This window comes from Salmo salar, chromosome ssa08 (genome assembly GCF_905237065.1).
Source record: "Salmo salar chromosome ssa08, Ssal_v3.1, whole genome shotgun sequence".
In the NCBI taxonomy this organism is placed as follows: Eukaryota; Metazoa; Chordata; class Actinopteri; order Salmoniformes; family Salmonidae; genus Salmo; species Salmo salar.
Genome location: NC_059449.1, coordinates 13,161,584 through 13,183,073, shown reverse-complemented (window position 1 = coordinate 13,183,073; position 21,490 = coordinate 13,161,584). Strand labels below are relative to the sequence as shown.

Genomic DNA, 21,490 nt, shown 5'->3' with positions numbered 1-21,490 from the left:
TCCCTCTCTCCCTCTACCTCCCTCTCTCCCTCTACCTCCCTCTCTCCCTCTACCTCCCTCTCTCCCACTACCTCCCTCACTCCCTCTACCTCCCTCTCTCCCTCTACCTCCCTCTCTCCCTCTACCTCCCTCTCTCCCTCTACCTCCCTCTCTCCCTCTACCTCCCTCTCTCCCTCTACCTCTCCCTCCCTCCATCTCTCCCTCCCTCCATCTCTCCCCCCCCTCCCTCCCTCCCCAGGGTGATGGGACTAACTTCCTCTAATGGTGACAGTATATGAGGAGCACCTCTTCTCTAGAATGAGAGGGTTAGTGTCCAGGATCGTTCAAGACACTCCGTGTCCATTACAGATCAAACTAACCTGCATCTCTTTCTCTTTCGCGGTACATTCTCTATCTTATACGAGTTGTAATTCATCTTGTGACACACCAACGTATTTCGGCGACGACGTCAACGTCCTCCCTCCGTTCCTTCTACCACCGTAAAGGGAAGCCTGCTATGACATCCAGCCTACACACAGTCTTAACGAGGTGGTACTGAAATAACATTTAGCAAGACGGAGAACAATATCTCTCGTCGTTCTCCTGAGGGAGAGTCTGTCTCGGTCAGCCCCAGGTGTGTTGGCCTGTCAGATATTCCATAACAGCTGGGGAGCGGGGGCTGTTCTAGACACCACAGACACACTACTGACAGCTCTGTCCCTGCGGGCAATAATATCTGTTCCGTCACCATACGACGTCCCACTGGAACACATCAGCTAAAGGAACTTCTGTTCCTACTGAAGTATTATTAATGGGAAATGCATTAAGACGTCCAGACAAAAGACGTGAACAGATATAAACAGATAATTGAAACACGGCTCTTCATCTATGCAGATCACGTTCTTTTTTATACTGACAACTGATACTATAAATTGTTGAATTTGAATGTAATAAAGATGAGTAGGCAAATACCAATGAAATTCAACTATTGTTTGATCTACTTCCATTGTGTGGTTCTCTCACAAAGCCTTGAGCCCTGACATCCTGTTTTTATTAGGAGCATCTTCAACACCTCCTCTCTCCCCGCCTGTCCTCTACTCTCTACTCTCGCTGCTCTGCTGTGCAGGATGGATCAATACCGGCTGGGTTGGCACACGGTGGAGGAGAGAAACAAAGGGCTGGATCGATCTGCACTGTAATGGCGTGTGTGTGAGTCTGTTCTAGGTCGGGCATAATTGCCTCTGTCCTGGAGGAGGGCAGAGCACCATGGGAATTACAGTGAAGGGAAACTAGACCAGTACGGATACACAACCGTTGAATCACAGCAACAAACATATTTGATGACCAGGCTCAGTGATACCCTATGGGAGAGATCAGTTCCTGCTATGCTTAGCGGTAAGGGGGTAAGGACATTTGAGTTCCATGTGAAGAACTCGTCACTGAATCCCCCCCGCCGCTGCAGTCAGACAGTGTCACAGAGCGGTGCACCTTACAGCGCTGGGGGTTAACGACAGTCAAACCGTCAGCCAGCCAAATGCTGCCCTGGCCCGCTAATTAGCTGTAGGCTCCAGTGGTCCCACTACCTAGTGTAACATCTGCAGTAACAGCCTGTTCTATAGATCGACCGACCGACCGACCGACACAGACAGACAGACCACACACACTGCTGTAGCAGAACTATGTCCAACTGTCTAACCACCACACAGCCAAGCTATCTGACTGGGGATAACACACCCAGCTGGAAGGACGTGTGTGTGTGTACATGCTTGTGTGTCTGTGTGTGTCAGACATAGGTCTGTCCATCTGAGAGTGTGTGGCAATGAGTCTATGTGCATGTGTGTGAGTACATTGACGATAGCAATCTGTGTATGCGTGTCTGAGTGCTTACCCCCCCATCTCTGTGGCGTTGGCGTGTCACCTTAGGTTGTGTGATTAATGACGTGGGCTGAGTCCCATCAGCGTCCTGATTAACACCACCACACAGGTCACAGAGCACAGGCTGATCCCCACAGCCTGATCCCCACAGCCTTCCCTGCTGCCTCATCAGCCACTCATTACTACCACAGGGCAGAGACTGGAGAGAGGTGGGAAGTATCTAGGTCCTAAAAGACATGCCAGGAGTAGCATCACTAAACTAGGTGGCAGGGCTGGACATGGCTCCATGGTTATTAGCTCTGCACTGTCTCTGGAAGAGCATCTCAAGACTCACAAGTGGTTTATGTGAATCCTCGTTTCAGAAAGGAGAGAGGGGAGGAAGACAGTAGACTATTTGAGACATTATTATTTTACAATCTTCAACGCAGTGGTTGAAACAGAGGTGACAGTTTGAGCATGACACCAGAAAAATATGGAGCTTTTTGACCTTCTGGAACGTCTGAAATGGGAGAGAGGAGGAATCTAATCTTGAGCACAATCTCTGCTGCTTCTCTGTGTGTAAGAGGACACTGCAGTCACTGTGGTGCTATAAAACTACGACAGTAATTCTGACAACAACTAAACACACACAGGTCTGGTGTGCTTGGGGACAGGACGGAGAGATCAGAAACAGGACACTACATCCTCCTCCTCAATAACCCTTTGGCCGTGTGAGATTGTCTTTGATAAGTCTGCTGGCTGGCAAAGCAGAGTCATGTCAGAGGAGCGGGAGGCTCAGGTAACAGGAAGGGACTGGAGCTGGACAGGAAATAACACTGTCTCTTTTCATTAGCATTTCCTGCTAAGCTAGCCGAGCGTGGAGGAGGGGTAGGGATCTGACAGGGCTTCAGAGGAGTGGTTTGATGACATGTGAGGAGGAGGACTGCTGTGTGTGTGTGTGTGTGTGTGTGTGTGTGTGACGTACCAGTCTGTTGATGCGTACAAACTCCTCGGGGGTCTTGGCCCACGGCGGCAGCTCCACATCAGACACCACAGTCCCGTCCTCCATCACCCCCAGGCTGTAGTTGTTGGCGTTTACAAACATCTCAGGGAGGTAGTAGAACTCTGGGATCAACTCCTGGACAGACAGACAGACAGACGAGGGACATTAAACACTGTAGAGACAACCTGAACCGTCCTTTCACTCTGTTCGTTCATGTTCATGTACTGATAGTGGATACAGTACATTCTAGAATAGTTTTGTCTCACATTTGTAGTCAATAAATCAACCCTTTTAGTTAGTTATGAGAACACTATCACAGTAAGCCATTTTCTCATTGGAATAACACTGACAAGATGCTCTGAGATCAAGCCCCCAGTCTCAGTGTGTGGGACACTACATTAGAATGGGACTACAGAGTACCCACATCATGACAGCCAGGTAGAGAGAACAGAGGACTGTGACCTTCAGAGTGAGAAGCTACACTTTAGAGAGATAGTTCATTAACAGAAAGAAAGAGAAGACGCGGTGTAAAGTACATTTAGAACGCAAGTGGATATGTGAGTGTGTGTGAGTGTGTGTGTCTGTGAGCGGAAGGTCCTTTAATCTGGGACTGCCACTGTCGTCCCTCAGACAGCTAGTCAGACGCTAGTCGCAACACTTGAGCTGTGCCATTACTCATGGAAATTACATTTCAGACTGCTCATCTGCTGCCTGCCTGCTACCACGCTGCAGGCAGGCACGCCGATAAAAGGCATCAAAACCTAGCGGGTGTGTGTGTGTGTGTGTGTGTGTGTGTGTGTGTGTGTGTGTGTGTGTGTGTGTGTGTGTGTGTGTGTGTGCGCTGGAGTTTCCACGCTTTTTGAAAGGGGGGATTGTCTGTAATCGTAGAGCGCCAAACAGAATATATGATATTCTATTTTCTATGCTTCTGAAAGGATGTTATGAAGGATTAGAAGGAACGGCAGGTCACAGAACTCACCAGAATGTGATTGTGTGTCTGTGCACAGTTTAACACTTCATTATGGAATTATGAAATGTCATGATGGGCCTAAAAAAACAGCAATGTGTGTAAACTGAAGAGCTCGAATGTTAAGACCTTGAGGATATAAACTTTAAACCAGGCTTCATTTCTAACAAACCATAGCTCAGCCTCAATGTGTATGAAATGCCTTCATATACAAAAACACAAACGTTTAGATTATGGGGCAAAGCAAAACATATCGTGATAAATCTTTGCCATCCCGCAAACAGAAATGAAACACTAATGTCATTAGGAGTGTGTGTGGGCAAGGAGAACTAACTGGTGAGACTGGTCAATGTAAGCATGTGTTGAATTAACCCACTTCCTGGTGGCTCCTGATACGTACAACAAACAATAGCACGACACCAAATGTAAATGGCGTGTTTAATCAGCGTACATCTACCCCTCGTGATATACTGAACATACCTATCAACATAACAAGTGTCAAACATCAACTACAGCCATATTCCACAGCAGGGAATTGAACCATGGATTTACGTATGGAGCGAGCGCTTGTATTTCAACATGATACATCCACAGCCAGTATATAACAGACATATAAACAGAGCACCACAATTATGAAGACAAGCCACAACACAAGTATAACTCTTTATTTGATTCCACTATAAAACAATAGCTAATGAGTGAGTCCTAATAAAATAACCTGTTAATAAAGCGTTGAGGAGCTGTTGTCTTGTAACGTGTCCTGGGTCGTGTTCAGTTGGCACAAAACGTAAGAAAACAGAGTGACACGGGGAGGCACTACTTGTCTGAAACGGAACTTGTCCAATAAGGAACACTTGTTTTTTTGTTTCAGTTGCAAAACTTTTTGCTACAGTGTGTGTAACCCTAACCTTAATGAACACAACCCAGTTCCATCTGACTAGAGCTGAACCAGTGAACCGTCTCTCTGATGGACAGAGAGATAGAGACAGGGTGACATTCTGACATCAGGGATGACCAGACCAGAGTCAACACCCATCTGTCATGTCCTTGTTTCCCTGTGACATGGCTGTGTACGACAACCTGACATGCAAATACATACTGGCAAAGAGGCTACAGGTAGGAGCTGGGAACTGGTCAGCGCATGCGAGCGGATGTTCTGTAAGGGCTGCACACACAACACACACACACAGAATCCCTGGAAGGCTGTCTATCAATCAAGCTCAGACCTGAGAACAGTCTTCACTGCGTCCAACAGGATGGAGACAAATACATGATTAGACAGGAAGCCAGTGAGTTTCCTCTAGATGTGTTGTGTGTGTGGTAACCCGAGACATGGGGCGGTAGCTAGCTGGAGAGATGCCCTGTGTCAGTCCATAACCACATATCCAAACCTACAGATGGACCTGAGGGGAGCTCAGACAGGAGAGAAAGAACCAAGCACATGTTCGGTCATCACAACCAATCCATGTCATACGACCATGAAAGCTTCAGAGACGACTGATCAAAGGTTCAAACTAATCCTTCTACCCTCCCCCCCGCTGCCCTGCCTCCACCCCCCTCCTTCGCTACTTCAGTCAACCTTGAATTGAACCTTTGGCCCATTGGGCCCCCTCTTCATTGGGCTTTGGGTCTATGGCGGGTCAGAACATTGGGCCCCCTGTCCACTGGGCTTTGGGTCTATGGCGGGTCAGACCAATCCTCTGCTACAGTTTTGGTCTCTAAGGCCCCAACCCTCCTCTTTTAACAAGTGACCCACGCTCTTAAAACATTTATGAGTACAGGCAGCCATCTTGTTTCGAATGTAGATTTGGCCTGCTCTTTTGGCCTGGGTCGGGTGGAGTGGTGGCTGGGGGAGTTGGAAGGAGTTGACGGTTGATTGCACTTCGCCTCCAATGATAAAACATATGGTTCACATTACCGGTAACACTTGATTGCGAAAGCCCAGGGAGAGAGCGAGAGAGAATCTAGTTTGGTCTCAGTCGAGACCTGTCACAGTGGATCAACCACAAGAGCTCCACTCTACATCAAAACACACAGGTCCAGGCTCAACCCTGCACTCAATAACACAGCTTCCATGTTGAGTTTAGTTTAGCTACGTCAAAATAACATTCTGGCGACTTTCCTCGCATGGATGATCTCATTCACCTTGTTAACAAAGAAGGGTTACAAATGAGATGTATCAATTTAGCATGCTAAGTATACCATTTAGCTTTAGCTTCAGGACTATTGTAGGAAACTCTAAGAACCTTCTATTCCTTCTAAAGGGGGAAAAAGTCTTGGTGTGTTTTGTATCCCAGTGCATAAAGTGGTGAAAACAGGTTAAAGACGCCAGTCCAGTCTGTCTGTAGCATAGGAGAGACCGTGATGACCTCCGGCCACAATCCCCTGATCCCTCCTGACCTTTTGCCTTAGCCCAAAGGCATCGTTGTGTGTGTGTGTGTGTGTGTGTGTGTGTGTGTGTGTGTGTGTGTGTGTGTGTGTGTGTGTGTGTGTGTGTGTGTGTGTGTGTGCGCACACTGTTGAAGTGTACTGGGGGGGGAACGGGGAGGGGGGCCTGTGGCCCCTGCAGTGACCCGTGATAGGACAGGATTGGGGATCACAGAGGCTGGCCTCTGACCACAGTAGAGCAGGGGCCACTGCACATAATGGAGGGACTGGGGCAGAGAGTGTAGCGGGGAAGCCCCCTGTATTACCCCCACCTTGTTAAGAGGGGCCGGGGGGGGAGGGCGGGCGGGGTTGAAGGAGACCCCCGGCTCCTGTGCCGCCACCTCAGACTGGACAAATTTACACCAGGCCTCCCCGTGACGACCCCATGGAAGCCAGAGGACTCGTAAAATGGCCGACCTTCAGTTTGAGGTCAGGTTTTGTGGAGTGGAGAGGTTTAAGATGTGAGGAAGTGGGCTTGTTGTTTTTAGACCAGTGTGTTTGTTTGCTCATTTGATTAGCCACTTTCTCTCTCTGGTGATGAGAGAGCGAGAGAAGAGGGGCCTTTGAGAAGGCTTTAGGCTAATTCAATGAAAAGGGTGTAATTTGAACATTGAATGTTTGTTTAGAATACGTTTGGAAGATAATGTTGACATTTGACCCCCTAGCTTTGAAGAGCATATTAAGAACATGTTCTTACTTATTATATGCAAAATCTGATATCACTATCTAAATAAATAGATATCCATTAATCATAAACAAACTAAAGTGTGTTTATTTCCACACAGAAAACCATAATTTTATCAAAACACTTTAGTCTTTAGACTCTGATGCCACCCTCTCCTCCTATCCTAGTATGTTCCCTGGCTCCTGGACAGTGGTGGCCTCTCCTCCTATCCTAGTATGTTCCCTGGCTCCTGGGGTCTGGACAGTGGTGGCCTCTCCTCCTATCCTAGTATGTTCCCTGGCTCCTGGGGTCTCCTCACACTGGCGGGCTGCTGAAGGGTCTGGAGGTGGGAGGTGTTGAGGGTCTCGGTGTGTGTGAACTTGTGTGTGAACGTCCAGAGGAGTATGCAGACTGCAGAAGCCCTCTCTAGACGATACTCTGGTACACTGTCTTTCAACAGCTAGCGCCACTGTGAGGAGGTGGCGGCAGTGTGTGTGTGTGTGTGTGTGTGTGTGCGCGCGCGTCACTACCTTGACGTCGGACGTGTCTCTCTGGCAGTTCCTCCAGGCTCGGGACACGGAGGAGAAGGTGCGGTCAGCGTGGTCAAACTTCCCTCCCTGGAAGTTGAGGAACATGGTGGTGAAGGGTTCCTGGAAAATGAGAGAAGAAGAAAGAGAGAAGAGAATGAGAGAAGAGAACGAGAGAAGAATGAGAGAATGATCAGTTATCCACATATCCTCCTAATGGTGTGCTGTGACACTGTGGTGTACTGTACATTTGAGAAAAAGGAGAAGAAGAAATGACATTTGACCCCACATCCTTATGAATAAGTGTTTTTAAACTAAAGTAAAATGAGTGAAAGTGTACACTGAGTATACCCTCTCAAAACAGCCTTAATCAGTCAGGAATGGAGTCTACAGGGTGTCAAAGTGCTCTAAAGAGATACTGGCCCATGTTGACCCCAATGCTTCCCACAGTTGTGTCAAGTTGGCTGGATGTCCTTTGGGAGGTAGAACATTCTTGAAACACACAGGAAAGTATTGAATGTGAAAAACCCAGCAGCGTTGCAGTTCTTGACACAAACCGGTGCGCCAGGCACCTACTACCATACCCTGTTTAAAAGCACTATTTTGTCTTTCCATTCACCCTCTGAATGGCACACATACACAATCCATGTCTCAATTATCTCAAGGCTTAAACATCCTTAATAAACCTGTCTCCTCCCCTTCAGTTGCAGTGATTGAAGTGGATTTAACAAGTGACATCAATAAGGGATCATAGCGTTCACCTGGTTAGTCTATGTAAAGGAAAGAGCACGTGTTCTTAATGTTTTGTGCACTCAGTGTATGTACTGAAGTTTAATGTGTATATTACCAAAAATAACAGCATTTGATATTGGCTAAAAAACACGTTTTGCAACAACACTCAAATCTGGCTTTACATTTCTGTAATCTACATTTCCATAAATTGCTTTTTAAGGTAATATCTTACAGCTAATACCCTTAATGAGAGCTGTGCTCTGGACACCATATGTGAACTGATTGCCCCACTTAAACTGGGACTTGCTTAACACCCCAGCCATCCTACAATCTAAGCTTGATGCCCTCAATCTCACACAAATTATCAATGAACCTACCAGGTACCACCCCAAAGCCGTAAATACGGGCACCCTCATAGATATCATTGTAACCAACTTGCCCTCTAAATACACCTCTGCTGTTTTCAACCAAGATCTCAGCGATCACTGCCTCATTGCCTGCATCCGTAATGGGTCAGTGGTCAAACGACCTCCACTCATCACTGTCAAACGCTCCCTGAAACATTTCAGCGAACAAGCCTTTCTAATCGACCTGGATATTGACCTCATCCCGTCAGTAGAGGATGCCTGGTTATTTTTTTTAAATGCCTTCCTCACCATCTTAAATAAGCATGCCCCATTCAAGAAATTTAGAACCATCAACAGATATAGCCCTTGGTCCTCTCCAGACCTGACTGCCCTTAACCAACACAAAAACATCCTGTGGCGTTCTGCATTAGCATCGAACAGCCCCCGTGATATGCAACTTTTCAGGGAAGTTAGAAACCAATATACACAGGCAGTTAGAAAAGCCAAGACTAGCTTTTTCAAGCAGAAATTTGCTTCCTGCAACACAAACTCAAGCAAGTTCTGGGACACTAAAGTCCATGGAGAATAAGAACACCTTCTCCCAGCTGCCCACTGCACTGAGGATAGGAAACTCCGATAAATCCACTATAATTAAGAATTTCAATAAGCATTTTTCTACAGCTGGCCATGTTTTCCACCTGGCTACCCCTACCGCGGTCAACAGCACTGCACCCCCTACAGCTACTCGCCCAAGCCTTCCCCATTTCTCCTTCTCCCAAATCCAGTCAGCTGATGTTCTGAAAGAGCAGCAAAATCTGGACCCCTACACATCAGCCGGGCTAGACAATCTGGACCCTTTCTTTCTTTCAAAAATTATCTGCAACCCCTATTACTAGCCTGTTCATCCTCTCTTTCGTGTCTTCTGAGATTCCCAAAGATTGGAAAGCAGCTGTTGTCATCCCCCTCTTCAAAGGAGGGGACACTCTTGACCCAAACTGCTACAGACCTATATCCATCCTACCTTTCTAAGATCTTCGAAAGCCAAGTCAACAAACAGATTACCGACCATTTCCAATCCCACCGCACCTTCTCCGCTATGCAATCTGGTTTCAGAGCTGGTCATGGGTGCACCTCAGCCACGCTCAAGGTCCTAAACGATATCGTAACCGCCATCGATAAGAAACAATACTGTGCTGCCGTATTCATTGACCAAGGCTTTCGACTCTGTCAATCACCACATCCTCATCAGCAGACTCAATAGCCTTGGTTTCTCAAATGATTGCATCACCTGGTTCACCAACTACTTCTCTGATAGAGTTCAATGCGTCAAATTGGATGGCCTGTTGTCCGGGCCTCTGGTAGTCTCTATGGGGGTGCCACAGGGTTCAATTCTTGGGCCAACTCTTTTCTCTGTATACATCAATGATGTCGCTCTTGCTGCTGGTGAGTCTCTGATCCACCTCTACGCAGACGACACCATTCTGTATACTTCTGGCCCTTCTTTGGACACTGTGTTAACAACCCTCCAGACGAGCTTCAATGCCATACAACTCCCCTTCCGTGGCCTCCAACTGCTCTTAAATACAAGTAAAACTAAATGCATGCTCTTCAACCGATCGCTGCCTGCACCTGCCCGCCCGTCCAGCATCACTACTCTGGACGGTTCTGACTTAGAATATGTGGACAACTACAAATACCTAGGTGTCTGGTTCGACTGTAAGCTCTCCTTCCAGACTCACATCAAACATCCAATCCAAAGTTAAATCTAGAATTGGCTTCCTATTTCGCAACAAAGCATCCTTCACTCATGCTGCCAAACATACCCTTGTAAAATTGACCATCCTACCAATCCTTGACTTTGGCGATGTCATTTACAAAATAGCCTCCAATACCCTACTCAATAAACTGGATGCAGTCTATCACAGTGCCATCCGTTTTGTCACCAAAGCCCCATATACTACCCACCACTGCGACCTGTACGCTCTCATTGGCTGGCCGTCGCTTCACACTCGTCGCCAAACCCACTGGCTCCAGGTCATCTACAATACCCTGCTAGGTAAAGTCCCCCCTTATCTCCGCTCATTGGTCACCATAGCAGCACCCACCTGTAGCACGCGCTCCAGCAGGTATATATATCTCTGGTCACCCCCAAAGCCAATTCCTCCTTTGGCCGTCTCTCCTTCCAGTTCTCTGCTGCCAATGACTGGAACGAACTACAAAAATCTCTGAAACTGGAAACACTTATCTCCTTCACTAGCTTTAAGCACCAGCTGTCAGAGCAGCTCACAGTTCACTGCACCTGTACATAGCCCATCTATAATTTAGCCCAAACAACTACCTCTTCCCCTACGGTATTTATTTATTTATTTTGCTCCTTTGCACCCCATTATTTATATTTCTACTTTGCACTTTCTTCCACTACAAATCTACCATTCCAGTGTTTTACTTGCTATATTGTATTTACTTTGCCACCATGGCCTTTTTTGCCTTTACCTCCCTTATCTCACCTCATTTGCTCACATTGTATATAGACTTATTTTTCTCCGGTATTATTGACTATGTTTGTTTTACTCCATGTGTAACTCTGTGTTGTTGTATGTGTCGAACTGCTTTCCTTTATCTTGGCCAGGTCGCAATTGTAAATGAGAACTTGTTCTCAACTTGCCTACCTGGTTAAATAAAGGTGAAATAAATAAATAAAATAATGCAACGACGACAGATTGTCTGACTTGTTGACACTGTCACAAACCACTGAAATGAACTAAGCGAACGGCAGGCGTCACTGTGTGGCTGTAAAGCCTGTAGAGGTGTGTTATTGGTGCGTTTCTAATCACGTTTAATCTTGCTTGTGTCGATCAATACACCGCCCCTCCGAAACGAAACAATACACCGCCCCTCCGAAACGAAACAATACACCGCCCCTCCGAAACGAAACAATACACCGCCCCTCCGAAACGAAACAATACACCGCCCCTCCGAAACGAAACAATACACCGCCCCTCCGAAACGAAACAATACACCGCCCCTCCGAAACGAAACAATACACCGCCCCTCCGAAACGAAACAATACGCCGCCCCTCCGAAACAATACGCCGCCCCTCCGAAACAATACACCGAAACAATACACCGAAACAATACACTGCCCCTCCGAAACAATACACCGTCCCTCTGAAACAATAGCCCCCGAGTGAGACGGACACAATTAGCCAGGCCAACACTACTACAACTACACAGGAAACTACAGGGACAATTAGGACAGAGTCCAAAATGAACTCAGAGTAGGAGTACTGATCTAGAATCAGTTTCATAATGAATACGATTATATGGACGGGGGGGACCTGATTCTAGATCAGCACTCTTACTCAGGTGATTTTGAATACAGGACTGGGACTTTTAAGGTCATTTGGGCTTCCTATCCCATCCACACGTTGACACTTGAATTGAAGGGCATTTGGTAAAGTGGATTTAAAATAAGCCAGCAATAAGCCAGCTAATGATGTGATGGGATCAATGGTTGTTTCCATAGGGAGCTACTGGGACAATTACAGGAAAATTCAAGGGCCCTGGAAGAAGGTTAGAGGCCCTCCCTATATGGCAGAATGGTCCCCTGTGGATGGAACAGAAAGAGTGATGTTGTCTGATATTGGCTGTATGAGAGTTACATACAGTGACCAATATAACAAAACATTATCAAAAGCACCACGTGGGAGAAAGATAACTTCATGAAATCTTTAGATTGAGTTGTTTAGGAGCAGACGTAAAAAAATAGTACAGAATAATAGCCCTTCATTAAACATAGTTAAATTGAAGACTTAATAAAAAAAAACAAATTCTGAGTTCCTCTTATGTTGCAAAGCAGAAACACAGAAAGAAACACCTTATGAATTTAGCGTCGGCGCGCTGCTTCTCTGTTTTACGAGCAGCACAACATAGAAATAACCAAGGCCAGCCAGGGACAATACGCTGTGCATACGTTAGTGTGTAGATGGAGCCTGTATTTCACCGTGACATAAATCAACCTGACTCTTTACGTATCCATGGCCAATTAGAAAACAACAATTAGCTGCAATGGGGCGTGCTACAAGTCTAATGATGAATAGGTAGTAAATATTACACCATGACAGGTAGGTGGCAACTGTAATGCATTCATTTGTAAATGTAATCTGTTTTTCATAAAGCAGTGACAAAAATGAAGGCCTAAATCCTATTCTATACACATTTTTTGTGTTTGGACTTTTGTATTTTCATTTAACCTTCAAATTTACCAAGTTGAACCATTGAGGTCAAAAGAAGTATTTCGCAATGTTAATGTGTCAAAAAAGGCAAGTTATATTTACAAGCGAGACATTTTCACTGGATAGGTGCAGTGAAATGTGTTGTTTTACAGGGTCAGCCATAGCAGCGCGGCAATTCTGGAGAAAATGTGAGTAAAGTGCCTTGTTCAAGGACATGTCGACAGATTTTTCACCTCGGCGGCTCGGGTATTCCAACCAGTGACATTTCGGTTACTGGCCCCGACGCTCTAACCGCTAGGCTACCTGGGAGTAGGTGGGGTGGATATAGTTGGGGGTAGTTAACTTACGATGCGCAGCAGCCACATCTGGGTGAAGGAGGAGGTGGAGTAGTGGGTTCCGTAGTGGAACTTGGGCACCTGGTCATCCTCCCAGGATTCATAGCGGTCGTTGAAGAACGCCGCCCTCTTGGGGTTCAGGGCACCAATGGGCTGTGAGGAGAAAGAAACTTAAAATGTTATTACAATGTTACTACAACAGAGACTGATAGACGGATAGAAATGGAGATAAAAGATAAACAGAGAGAAAGAGAAAGAGTGGCAGTACAAAAAGAAGAAAAACATTTAATGTTTCAGAGAGCAGACTTTGTTTCAAACACAGGGCATATATATTCAAATGATGTTGGTAACCTTTGTGCATTCATCGAATGAATATTAGATGCTGTGTTGTTTTGAGGATCAATCCATTCCAACAGAGTGCATTTCACTTCATAGCCCTGAAACACAACCCCCTGCGGCTAGTCTGTCAGAGAGAACGAATGTGTTGCGATGAAAGGAGGCCTAGGAACATCAATAGCAAGGGCCGGGAGGTTCCTCTTTCCATTCGTATTAATCTGTAGCTAATATACTAGTCAGGAGACGCAGCCGCCATTGTGGGTCTAAAAAAATGGATCAGTTGCATTAATTTTCCATTGATCTCAGAGAAACCAATACCTGCCTGGGCCTGGCTTATTATTTAAATGCTCATTTATAGAAATCCCTTTTTTACCCGTTCAATTTTTATTAGTCTTCTATTAGCCCTCCTCCTCTTCATCCCTCGCTCCAAACACACCTCTCTGATCAATGGTAATGGAATGATGGCCTTTTGAAGATGAAGCACTGGCTGGTGGATCGATAGGCCCTCCCTCATATCATAGTGCTGTCATGGGAGGCCTCGTCCAGGCTGGGGAGAGGCTATTGATCTGATGCTGCTGTTACTGTGTCGGGTGGGTGTAATGGTGTGTGTGTGTGTGTGTGTGTGTGTGTGTGTGTCTGATTGTATCCAAGGGTGCACCCATTCAAGACCGTACCCAATTACCTTCCTTATACTCCAACAACCGGAAAAGAACAGGAACACACACACGCCAACACACACACCGCCTCATGCCGACACAGTGTGCTGGGCTGTGCTGACAGTGACACACTATTGGCTTACCCAGGGCTACTGGGGGTGGGAGTACACACACTGAATTATACAGTACAACGATTGGACTGATTTATTGCCGTAATAACGTAGAGCTCATTAAAAAAAGAAAAGGCTGGAAGAGGAATAGAAAATAAAAAAAGAGACTGAGTGCACTGCAATGAGAGAATAAAAGAGAGAGGGGGGAGGGAGCGGGAGAGAGAGAGGGGGGAGAGGGGAGAGAGAGAGAGGGGGAGAGAGGGAGAGAGAGAGAGGGGGGAGAGAGGGAGAGAGGGGGAGAGAGAGAGAGAGAGAGAGAGAGAGAGAGAGAGAGAGGGGGAGAGAGGGGGGAGGGGAGAGAGAGAGGTAAAAATAGAGTGAGAGAGAGTGTGAGAGAGGGAATGAGAGGGAGAAAGAGAGGGAGCGCTCTACACTGTACATTGTTTACTGCTGTAAATTACCGCCGGGTGGAGAGCGTTGCGTGGCGAGGAGAGCGGCGGTACAATAGAGCGGTGGTGACAGCGTCGTACATCAGGGCCGTCCCCGGTGAGGAGTGCTCTGATCGAGTGAACGCTGCCCATTGGGCTAATATGTTGAGGCGGTGCCTGCGAATAGCGCTTTGACGAGCGGTCGGATAAATGAGCTGCTATCGTTGTTTTTAATTAGACTTTGAACGGGAATGAGATTAGAAGAAGCCATGGACGGAGTTAGATGGTGTTACTGCTTCAAAGAGGAGAATATGGGAGACTTTAATCTTGGATAAGGGTTTAATCTGTTGTTCATCAAGAATGTAGATTAGGAAGATGTTGGGAAATGGTTATTGTAGCACCATTATTACACCATAGAATTAGTATGTAATTAGGAATTACACTTATAAAGTACTATGCTAGCCAACTGCTACCCATAGCCACTCAACTATGCTAGAGGCGTCACTACAGACCCTGGTTCGATTCCAGGCTGTATCACAACCGGCCGTGATTGGGAGATCCATAGGGCGGCGCACAAATTGGCGGGATAGGTTGTCATTGTAAAAGAGAATTTGTTCTTAACTGGTGTGCCTAGTTAAATAAAGGTTAATTAAAATAAAAACTATACAAGAGGGTGTCTGTGACGAGTAATCTTTTATGTGACGCTAAATCCTCTAACATATCGGAACCACAGGAAATGCATCATACAGTAACACATTATTGTGCTGATATACTGTTAGCAGATCAAAACAGAGATTCATGTTATCAAAGGACTCTGATCACAGACACAAATAAAATCATTCAACAGTTAACCGAAATCAAATCTAACGTCACCCGGATAATACAAACAATGTTTCCCTACAGTAAATCTCTCTGATCGGGACTCAAATGTCAAAGACATCAAAGGCAAGAAATGCTATCAAGACGAGCAGAAACCAGACAGTAGCATATAGTTAACCATTACAACATTACAGCTCTCCAAATTATAAGGGTCAGCAGTGATACAACAAGCTACAATGTTTTCACATTTAAGGATTATTATTATAAATCGCTCGTTTAGGAAGGCTCAGTCTGAGCTTTGCCAGAGAGCCTTGAGACATAAATCAAAGCGTGGTTTTGAGAGGACTGTTTATATATAATCTCCTATTTAAACAGTGAGAATGACGTGGTGTTTGAGGGGTGTCAGAAAACATATGGGACGCATCTTGAAATCAATACCCCATTAGCCCCCGCGCGGTGCCAAAGAGGGCCCTGGAAGCGCTCAATACAAAGCTGCGTTATTTTTGCTACATTGCAAATACAGGACCCCAAACCTGTCCAGGTCAACACCTCGTTCAAGCATCCCGTTTCAGGAGTCCTTCCAAATTGCCTGTTTAAAAAGGCCTGAATGTTAGAGCAGGGGTGCGTCCCAAACGTCGCCCTATTCATAACATAGTGCACTACTGCTACTAAGGAGCGTCCAAATGTAGTGCACTAGATAGGGACTAAGGTTGTCTAGTGTAAGACCGTGTCCTTATCGTGGTGACTACAATGTTATCTCTGGGCTGGCGTTTCATGTCAGGCCGAGGTTAGAGTTTAGGATGAGAAAGAGCCCCAGGGTATGAACGGAATCGCTCTGACAGAAGGAACATACATTTGTGAGGACATGCCCTCGCTCACGCACGCATGACAGCGTGTGACACACGGGCGTTCGTGGCAATTTCAGCCTCTCAATGTCACAGGGCTCTCACATGACCTGTTTCTATCAAAGAGAGCACGACATGAGAGGGGGAGGGAGGGAGGGAGGGTAGACTGAAAATAATCATCATTTGGGGGGTGCGTATATTTGTCCTGTTACACACAAGGGTATAATGGAAATGTGTTTTTTTGCATATCCCAACGCTCCCTGAGAGACCCGCAGGGAGTGGGGTCACGGCCAGGGTCGCCATTGTACAGCAACCCTGGAGCATTTAGGGTTAAGTGCCATGCTCAAGGGCACAGCGACAAATTATTTTTGATTTTTTTATGTTCACCTTGTCGGCTCCAGTATTCGAACCAGCAACCTTTCAGTTACTGGCCCAATGCTCCAACCTCGAGAAAAAGAGGAGAGAGAGAAGGAGAGATATCAGAAGGGAGGATTATGATGAACCAAACTAAAGGAGCAGCCAATAGAGGAGGAGTACTGAGCGTCGGAGTGGCTGTTCTTTCCCAAACGATGCAGTCTGCCACGCTCCGCTGGTCATACGCTGATATCACACCATGTCAACTGCATGAATAAAACTGGTGGAATAAAGACTGGTTGGCCCCGCATCTCTCCTTCCTTCACTCCCTCGCTCTTCAATGAGAATGGGGGGATGAGGGAGGCAGAGAGAGTAGAGAGGGATAGGGAGAGGCAGAGAGAGAGGGGGTGAAACAAAAAAAGTCTGCCCACAATCCTCTCTCCCTTCCCCTTGTTCTGTCGTTCCACCTCCCCTTGTTCTGTCGTTCCACCTCCCCTTGTTCTGTCGTTCCACCTCCCCTTGTTCTGTCGTTCCACCTCCCCTTGTTCTGTCGTTCCACCTCCCCTTGTTCTGTCGTTCCACCTCCCCTTGTTCTGTCGTTCCACCTCCCCTTGTTCTGTCGTTCCACCTCCCCTTGTTCTGTCGTTCCACCTCCCCTTGTTCTGTCGTTCCACCTCCCCTTGTTCTGTCGTTCCACCTCCCCTTGTTCTGTCGTTCCACCTCTCTCTCCCCTTGTTCTGTCGTTCTACCTCTCTCTCCCCTTGTTCTGTCGTTCTACCTCTCTCTCCCCTTGTTCTGTCGTTCTACCTCTCTCTCCCCTTGTTCTGTCGTTCTACCTCTCTCTCCCCTTGTTCTATCTCATTCCCTCCCTCTCTCTGCTGCTCAGTTTCTCCCTGGGGCGTTGAGGCTCGACTGAGCACAGAGGCTGAGCTGTCCAAACTCTGGAGGAAGAGGGGGATGAGGGGGAGGGAAGAGGGGAGAGAGGCTGCTATGGCTGTCATGTGTCAGCCTAGTGGGCAAAATGAAGCACAAATAAACAGAGCGGGGGGGGGGGAGGGTGGTACACAGCCGTATGGTGGGAAACACTACACAAGGGAGGTAGAGAGAGAGAAACGGCGATGGGAGGACTGGTCAAAGGAGGACTGCTTGGAGGACAGTGTTGATGTGTATGACAGGATGAGTGTGTGGGCGTCGAGAAGCAGTTATGGCAATGACAGTTCACAAAAAGGCCAGAAAGTCTTTTCAAGAGAGCATGCATTCACTCCAGCTGAATCCATCCTCAGTCATAGCAAGATGGACGCTTCTGCATTCCACCTCTACCTCAGAATCCTTTGCCAGCCAGGGCAGACTTGGGCCAGACGCACCATTAGAAGTGAATGGCCATCTCTGTGTGGCTCTAGAGTGCATTACTTCCCAGGTATACTCTGCCTGTCCATTACTGCACATGCCTGTTGTTTCCTGTGGCCCGGCTGATTTATTCGGCCATTTTGGCTTAAGCCAGACACGGGCGCTCCATTATCTCACTCTCAAAGTAATCCTCTGTCCTCCCACCATTGGGCGCCATTACACATAATTAATGGCCGTTCTGGGGCTGCTGCGACTGGCAGGCTTTGGAGATGGGCCTTTTAAAAGTGTGTGTTTGTGTGTTTTAAAAGCGTCAGGAGGGGAGAGTAAGACATCTCCCATTGTTCTAAGCTTAATCATCTGTAGAGAGCATTCCTTTACTTCAGAGGGAGCGGCGGGAGGGGACTTAAGACTGACTTCAATTAGTAAATAATGAAGTTTTGCACATGAAAGACTTCTGAAAGACTTCTGTCCAGGTCAAATACAAAATGGAGTCTTGGTATTACATGACTTCCTCTATAGGTGTGGAAGAAGTGATACCATCTAAGAGTACCCCTTAACGTATGCTTCCTAGTCGAAACAATTTCCGCATACATTATGATGACATTTTATGACGTTTTGGTGTTTGACAGCATTCAGCATTTTTTTCCCTTCTGGCTGTTTGAGCACACAAATTTAGTTTTTTTAGGCTTGTTGAAGTTCGGTATCCGAAGTCTACGCCCCTTCATCGGTGATTGGTCAACAGTAGGCATTCTTCAAAGAAGTGTTTGTTGTCATTCAACGACAGACGACTAGTTTTCATGAACATTTATTTTGTTGAGAAATACTGCACCAAACATCTTAGATGTAAAAAGACCTCTGTAAAAACACCAAAATTAATTACAGATTTATTGAGTTATCTTAGATTAACTCTGACTATTTTGAGGCAGTTTACTGACTACTGCATCTCAAGAGGGACAAATATTGCCGCTTTTTCAAGGTAAGGTATTTTAAGGTAGTACGCGAGCACATACGTTCACTTCACCTAGCCGAGTTCTGCTAGGAGCAAATCAAACCTATGTATGAGGACGCCTTTAGCCAGTGAAGAGGAAGAGAGAGAGAGTCTAAGAGAGAGAGAAAGAGAGAAAGAGAGAGAGAGAGAAAGAGAGAGAAAAGAGAGAGAGAGAGAGAGAAGAGAGAGAGAAGAGAGAGAAGAGAGAGAGAGAAGAGAGAGAGAGAGAGAGAGAGAGAAAAGAGAGAGAGAGAAAGAGAGAGAGAGAGAAAGAGAGAAAAGAGAGAGAGAAAGAGAGAAAAGAGAGAGAGAGAGAGAGAGAGAGAGAGAGAGAGAGAAAGAAAAGAGAGAGAGAGAGAGAGAAAGAGAGAGAGAGAGAGAGAGACATGTTCTTTCCTCTCTGCTATGTGTTGTACAGAGATGGCTATCAGCACCCAGTGATTAAAGAGACGTCTCACTTAACTATGATCAATCGCAATTACACAGCCACTACTCAGGCCAGGGGAGTGGGCAGTGATTAACAAACAGCCCGCTAATCATTCCAGCCACAACTCCCCTACATACTCCCTCATAGCCTACTACCTTACAGGACTTTCTATCAGCGCTGACTCAGTCACAGAGAACCTGTCTTCAGCGACACGTCTCTCTCTTCCTAAGTGTGCGAGGGTGTGTTACCTTGGACAGGTCTCTGTAGTTGCTGGGCAGAGTGAGGTCCAGGTCTTCAGTGTCGTAGTTGGTGATGACCCAGGGGAAGACGGGGTACTGATTCAGGTCGTTGTACGTACGGCCTGGAGGGAGGGAGGGAGGGAGACATAGGGGGGGCGGTCACAACAGTCTCAAATTAGTCAACATCATCAAACTTCTAGAACTGAACATGTCTAGTAATCTAAATGTCTGGACACCAAACTCCATTTTCAATTAGAGCTTAAATGTGGAATATTAACAAACTATGAAGAAAATGAAGTCAGAGGATGAAACCATGTTGGCCAAACAGAGTTTATATCATTTACATCATTGACCACATATGTTCATAATAGCTGGGTGTGTTGTCATTCCCTACGGTGACAGTCCAGTGACAGTGGGGTAACACTGGTCTTACCAGAGATGGTGTTGAGGAAGATCAGGTACTCAAAGTTGGAGATCTCTCTGCGCTGCCAGCGCTGGGTCATGTTGGAGGCCTTGTAGAGCTGCTTGGGACTGGCCTGGGAGATACGCCTGGAGGAGGGAGAACACACACTGTCTGGTTAGATACCGGGCTGTCTGGTCCGATACCGGGCTCTCTGGTCAGATGCCGGGCTCTCTGGTCAGATGCCGGGCTCTCTGGTCAGATGCCGGGCTCTCTGGTTAGATGCCGGGCTCTCTGGTTAGATGCCGGGCTCTCTGGTTAGATGCCGGGCTCTCTGGTTAGATGCCGGGCTCTCTGGTTAGATGCCGGGCTCTCTGGTTAGATGCCGGGCTGTATGCCAGTCCATAAGTGCTGGCCAACAAGACATTGACAACACTTTCAAAGAAAAACATTTCAGACCCACTGTGAATTATGAAAACATAACCTTAATCATACCAGAGGATTGGTGTGCTTTCAAGATTTCCAACTTCAATAATAAAACTGATTCAGTCCAAGGCCTTAGTAATGTCTCTAAATGCAAATGTTCCAATATGAAATAGGTATTGATATTTAGGCACACTAAATGAAAAAGAAAAATATGCAATGAGTAGGGTTAATTCTTCTTCGCACGCAGATACACACACTGATCCCCCCCGCATCACACACACACACACACACATACGCAGGCCTCCGGAGCATGATGTATGCTATGGGACTTAAACAAATGACCCACAATCCAATTAAAACAAAGGCAAATGATGGAATGAATCACTGTCACAGTGTGAGATTAGTGTGAGATTAGTCATTAGGCCAGCAGAAAGTCACAATCACCCCTTTACAACTCCCAGTTTATAGCTCCAAAACACTCAACAAACATTAGGGCAACATCTCTGAACTTTATACAAGGCAGCTAAAATCAAATCTAATCTAATCTTATTTGTCACATGCCCCGAATACAACAGGTGTAGACCTTACAGTGAAATGCTTACTTATGAGCCCTTAACCAACAATGCAGTTTAAAAAAAAATTAAACAAGAAAAGATAAAAGCAACAAGTAATTAAAGAGCAGCAGTAAAATAACAATAGCGAGGCTATATACAGGTGGTACCGGTACAGAGTCAATGTGCGGGGGCACTGGTTAGTCAAGGTAATTGAGGTAATATGTACATGTAGGTAGAGTTAAAGTGACTATGCATAGATAATAACAGAGAGTAGCAGCAGTGTAAAAAGAAGGGTGGGGGTGCACTGCAAATAGTCTGGGTAGCCATTCCATTAGATGTTCAGGAGTCTTATGGCTTGGGGGTAGAAGCTGTTAAGAAGCCTTTTGGACCTAGACTTGGCGCTCCAGTACAGTTTTCTGTGCGGTAGCAGAGAGAACAGTCTATGACTAGGGTGGCTGGAATCTTTGACAACTTTTAGGGCCTTCCTCTGG

The 21,490-nt window shown here is 46.4% G+C and overlaps 1 protein-coding gene across 6 annotated transcripts in view; it reads right to left on the bottom strand.

Moving 5' to 3' along the window:
• LOC106610178 (lipopolysaccharide-responsive and beige-like anchor protein) overlaps positions 1-21,490 on the bottom strand; it is a 308,280-nt gene that overhangs the window by 67,462 nt on the left and 219,328 nt on the right. For all 6 annotated transcript variants that reach the window (XM_045722739.1, XM_045722741.1, XM_045722742.1 and 3 more), the window contains 5 exons: positions 20,053-20,168; positions 19,629-19,741; positions 13,083-13,223; positions 7,425-7,544; positions 2,819-2,971 (listed from right to left, as the gene is read on the bottom strand). In XM_045722739.1, coding sequence (XP_045578695.1) covers positions 2,819-2,971; positions 7,425-7,544; positions 13,083-13,223; positions 19,629-19,741; positions 20,053-20,168 — 643 coding nt within the window. The remainder of the gene's footprint in view (positions 1-2,818; positions 2,972-7,424; positions 7,545-13,082; positions 13,224-19,628; positions 19,742-20,052; positions 20,169-21,490) is intronic.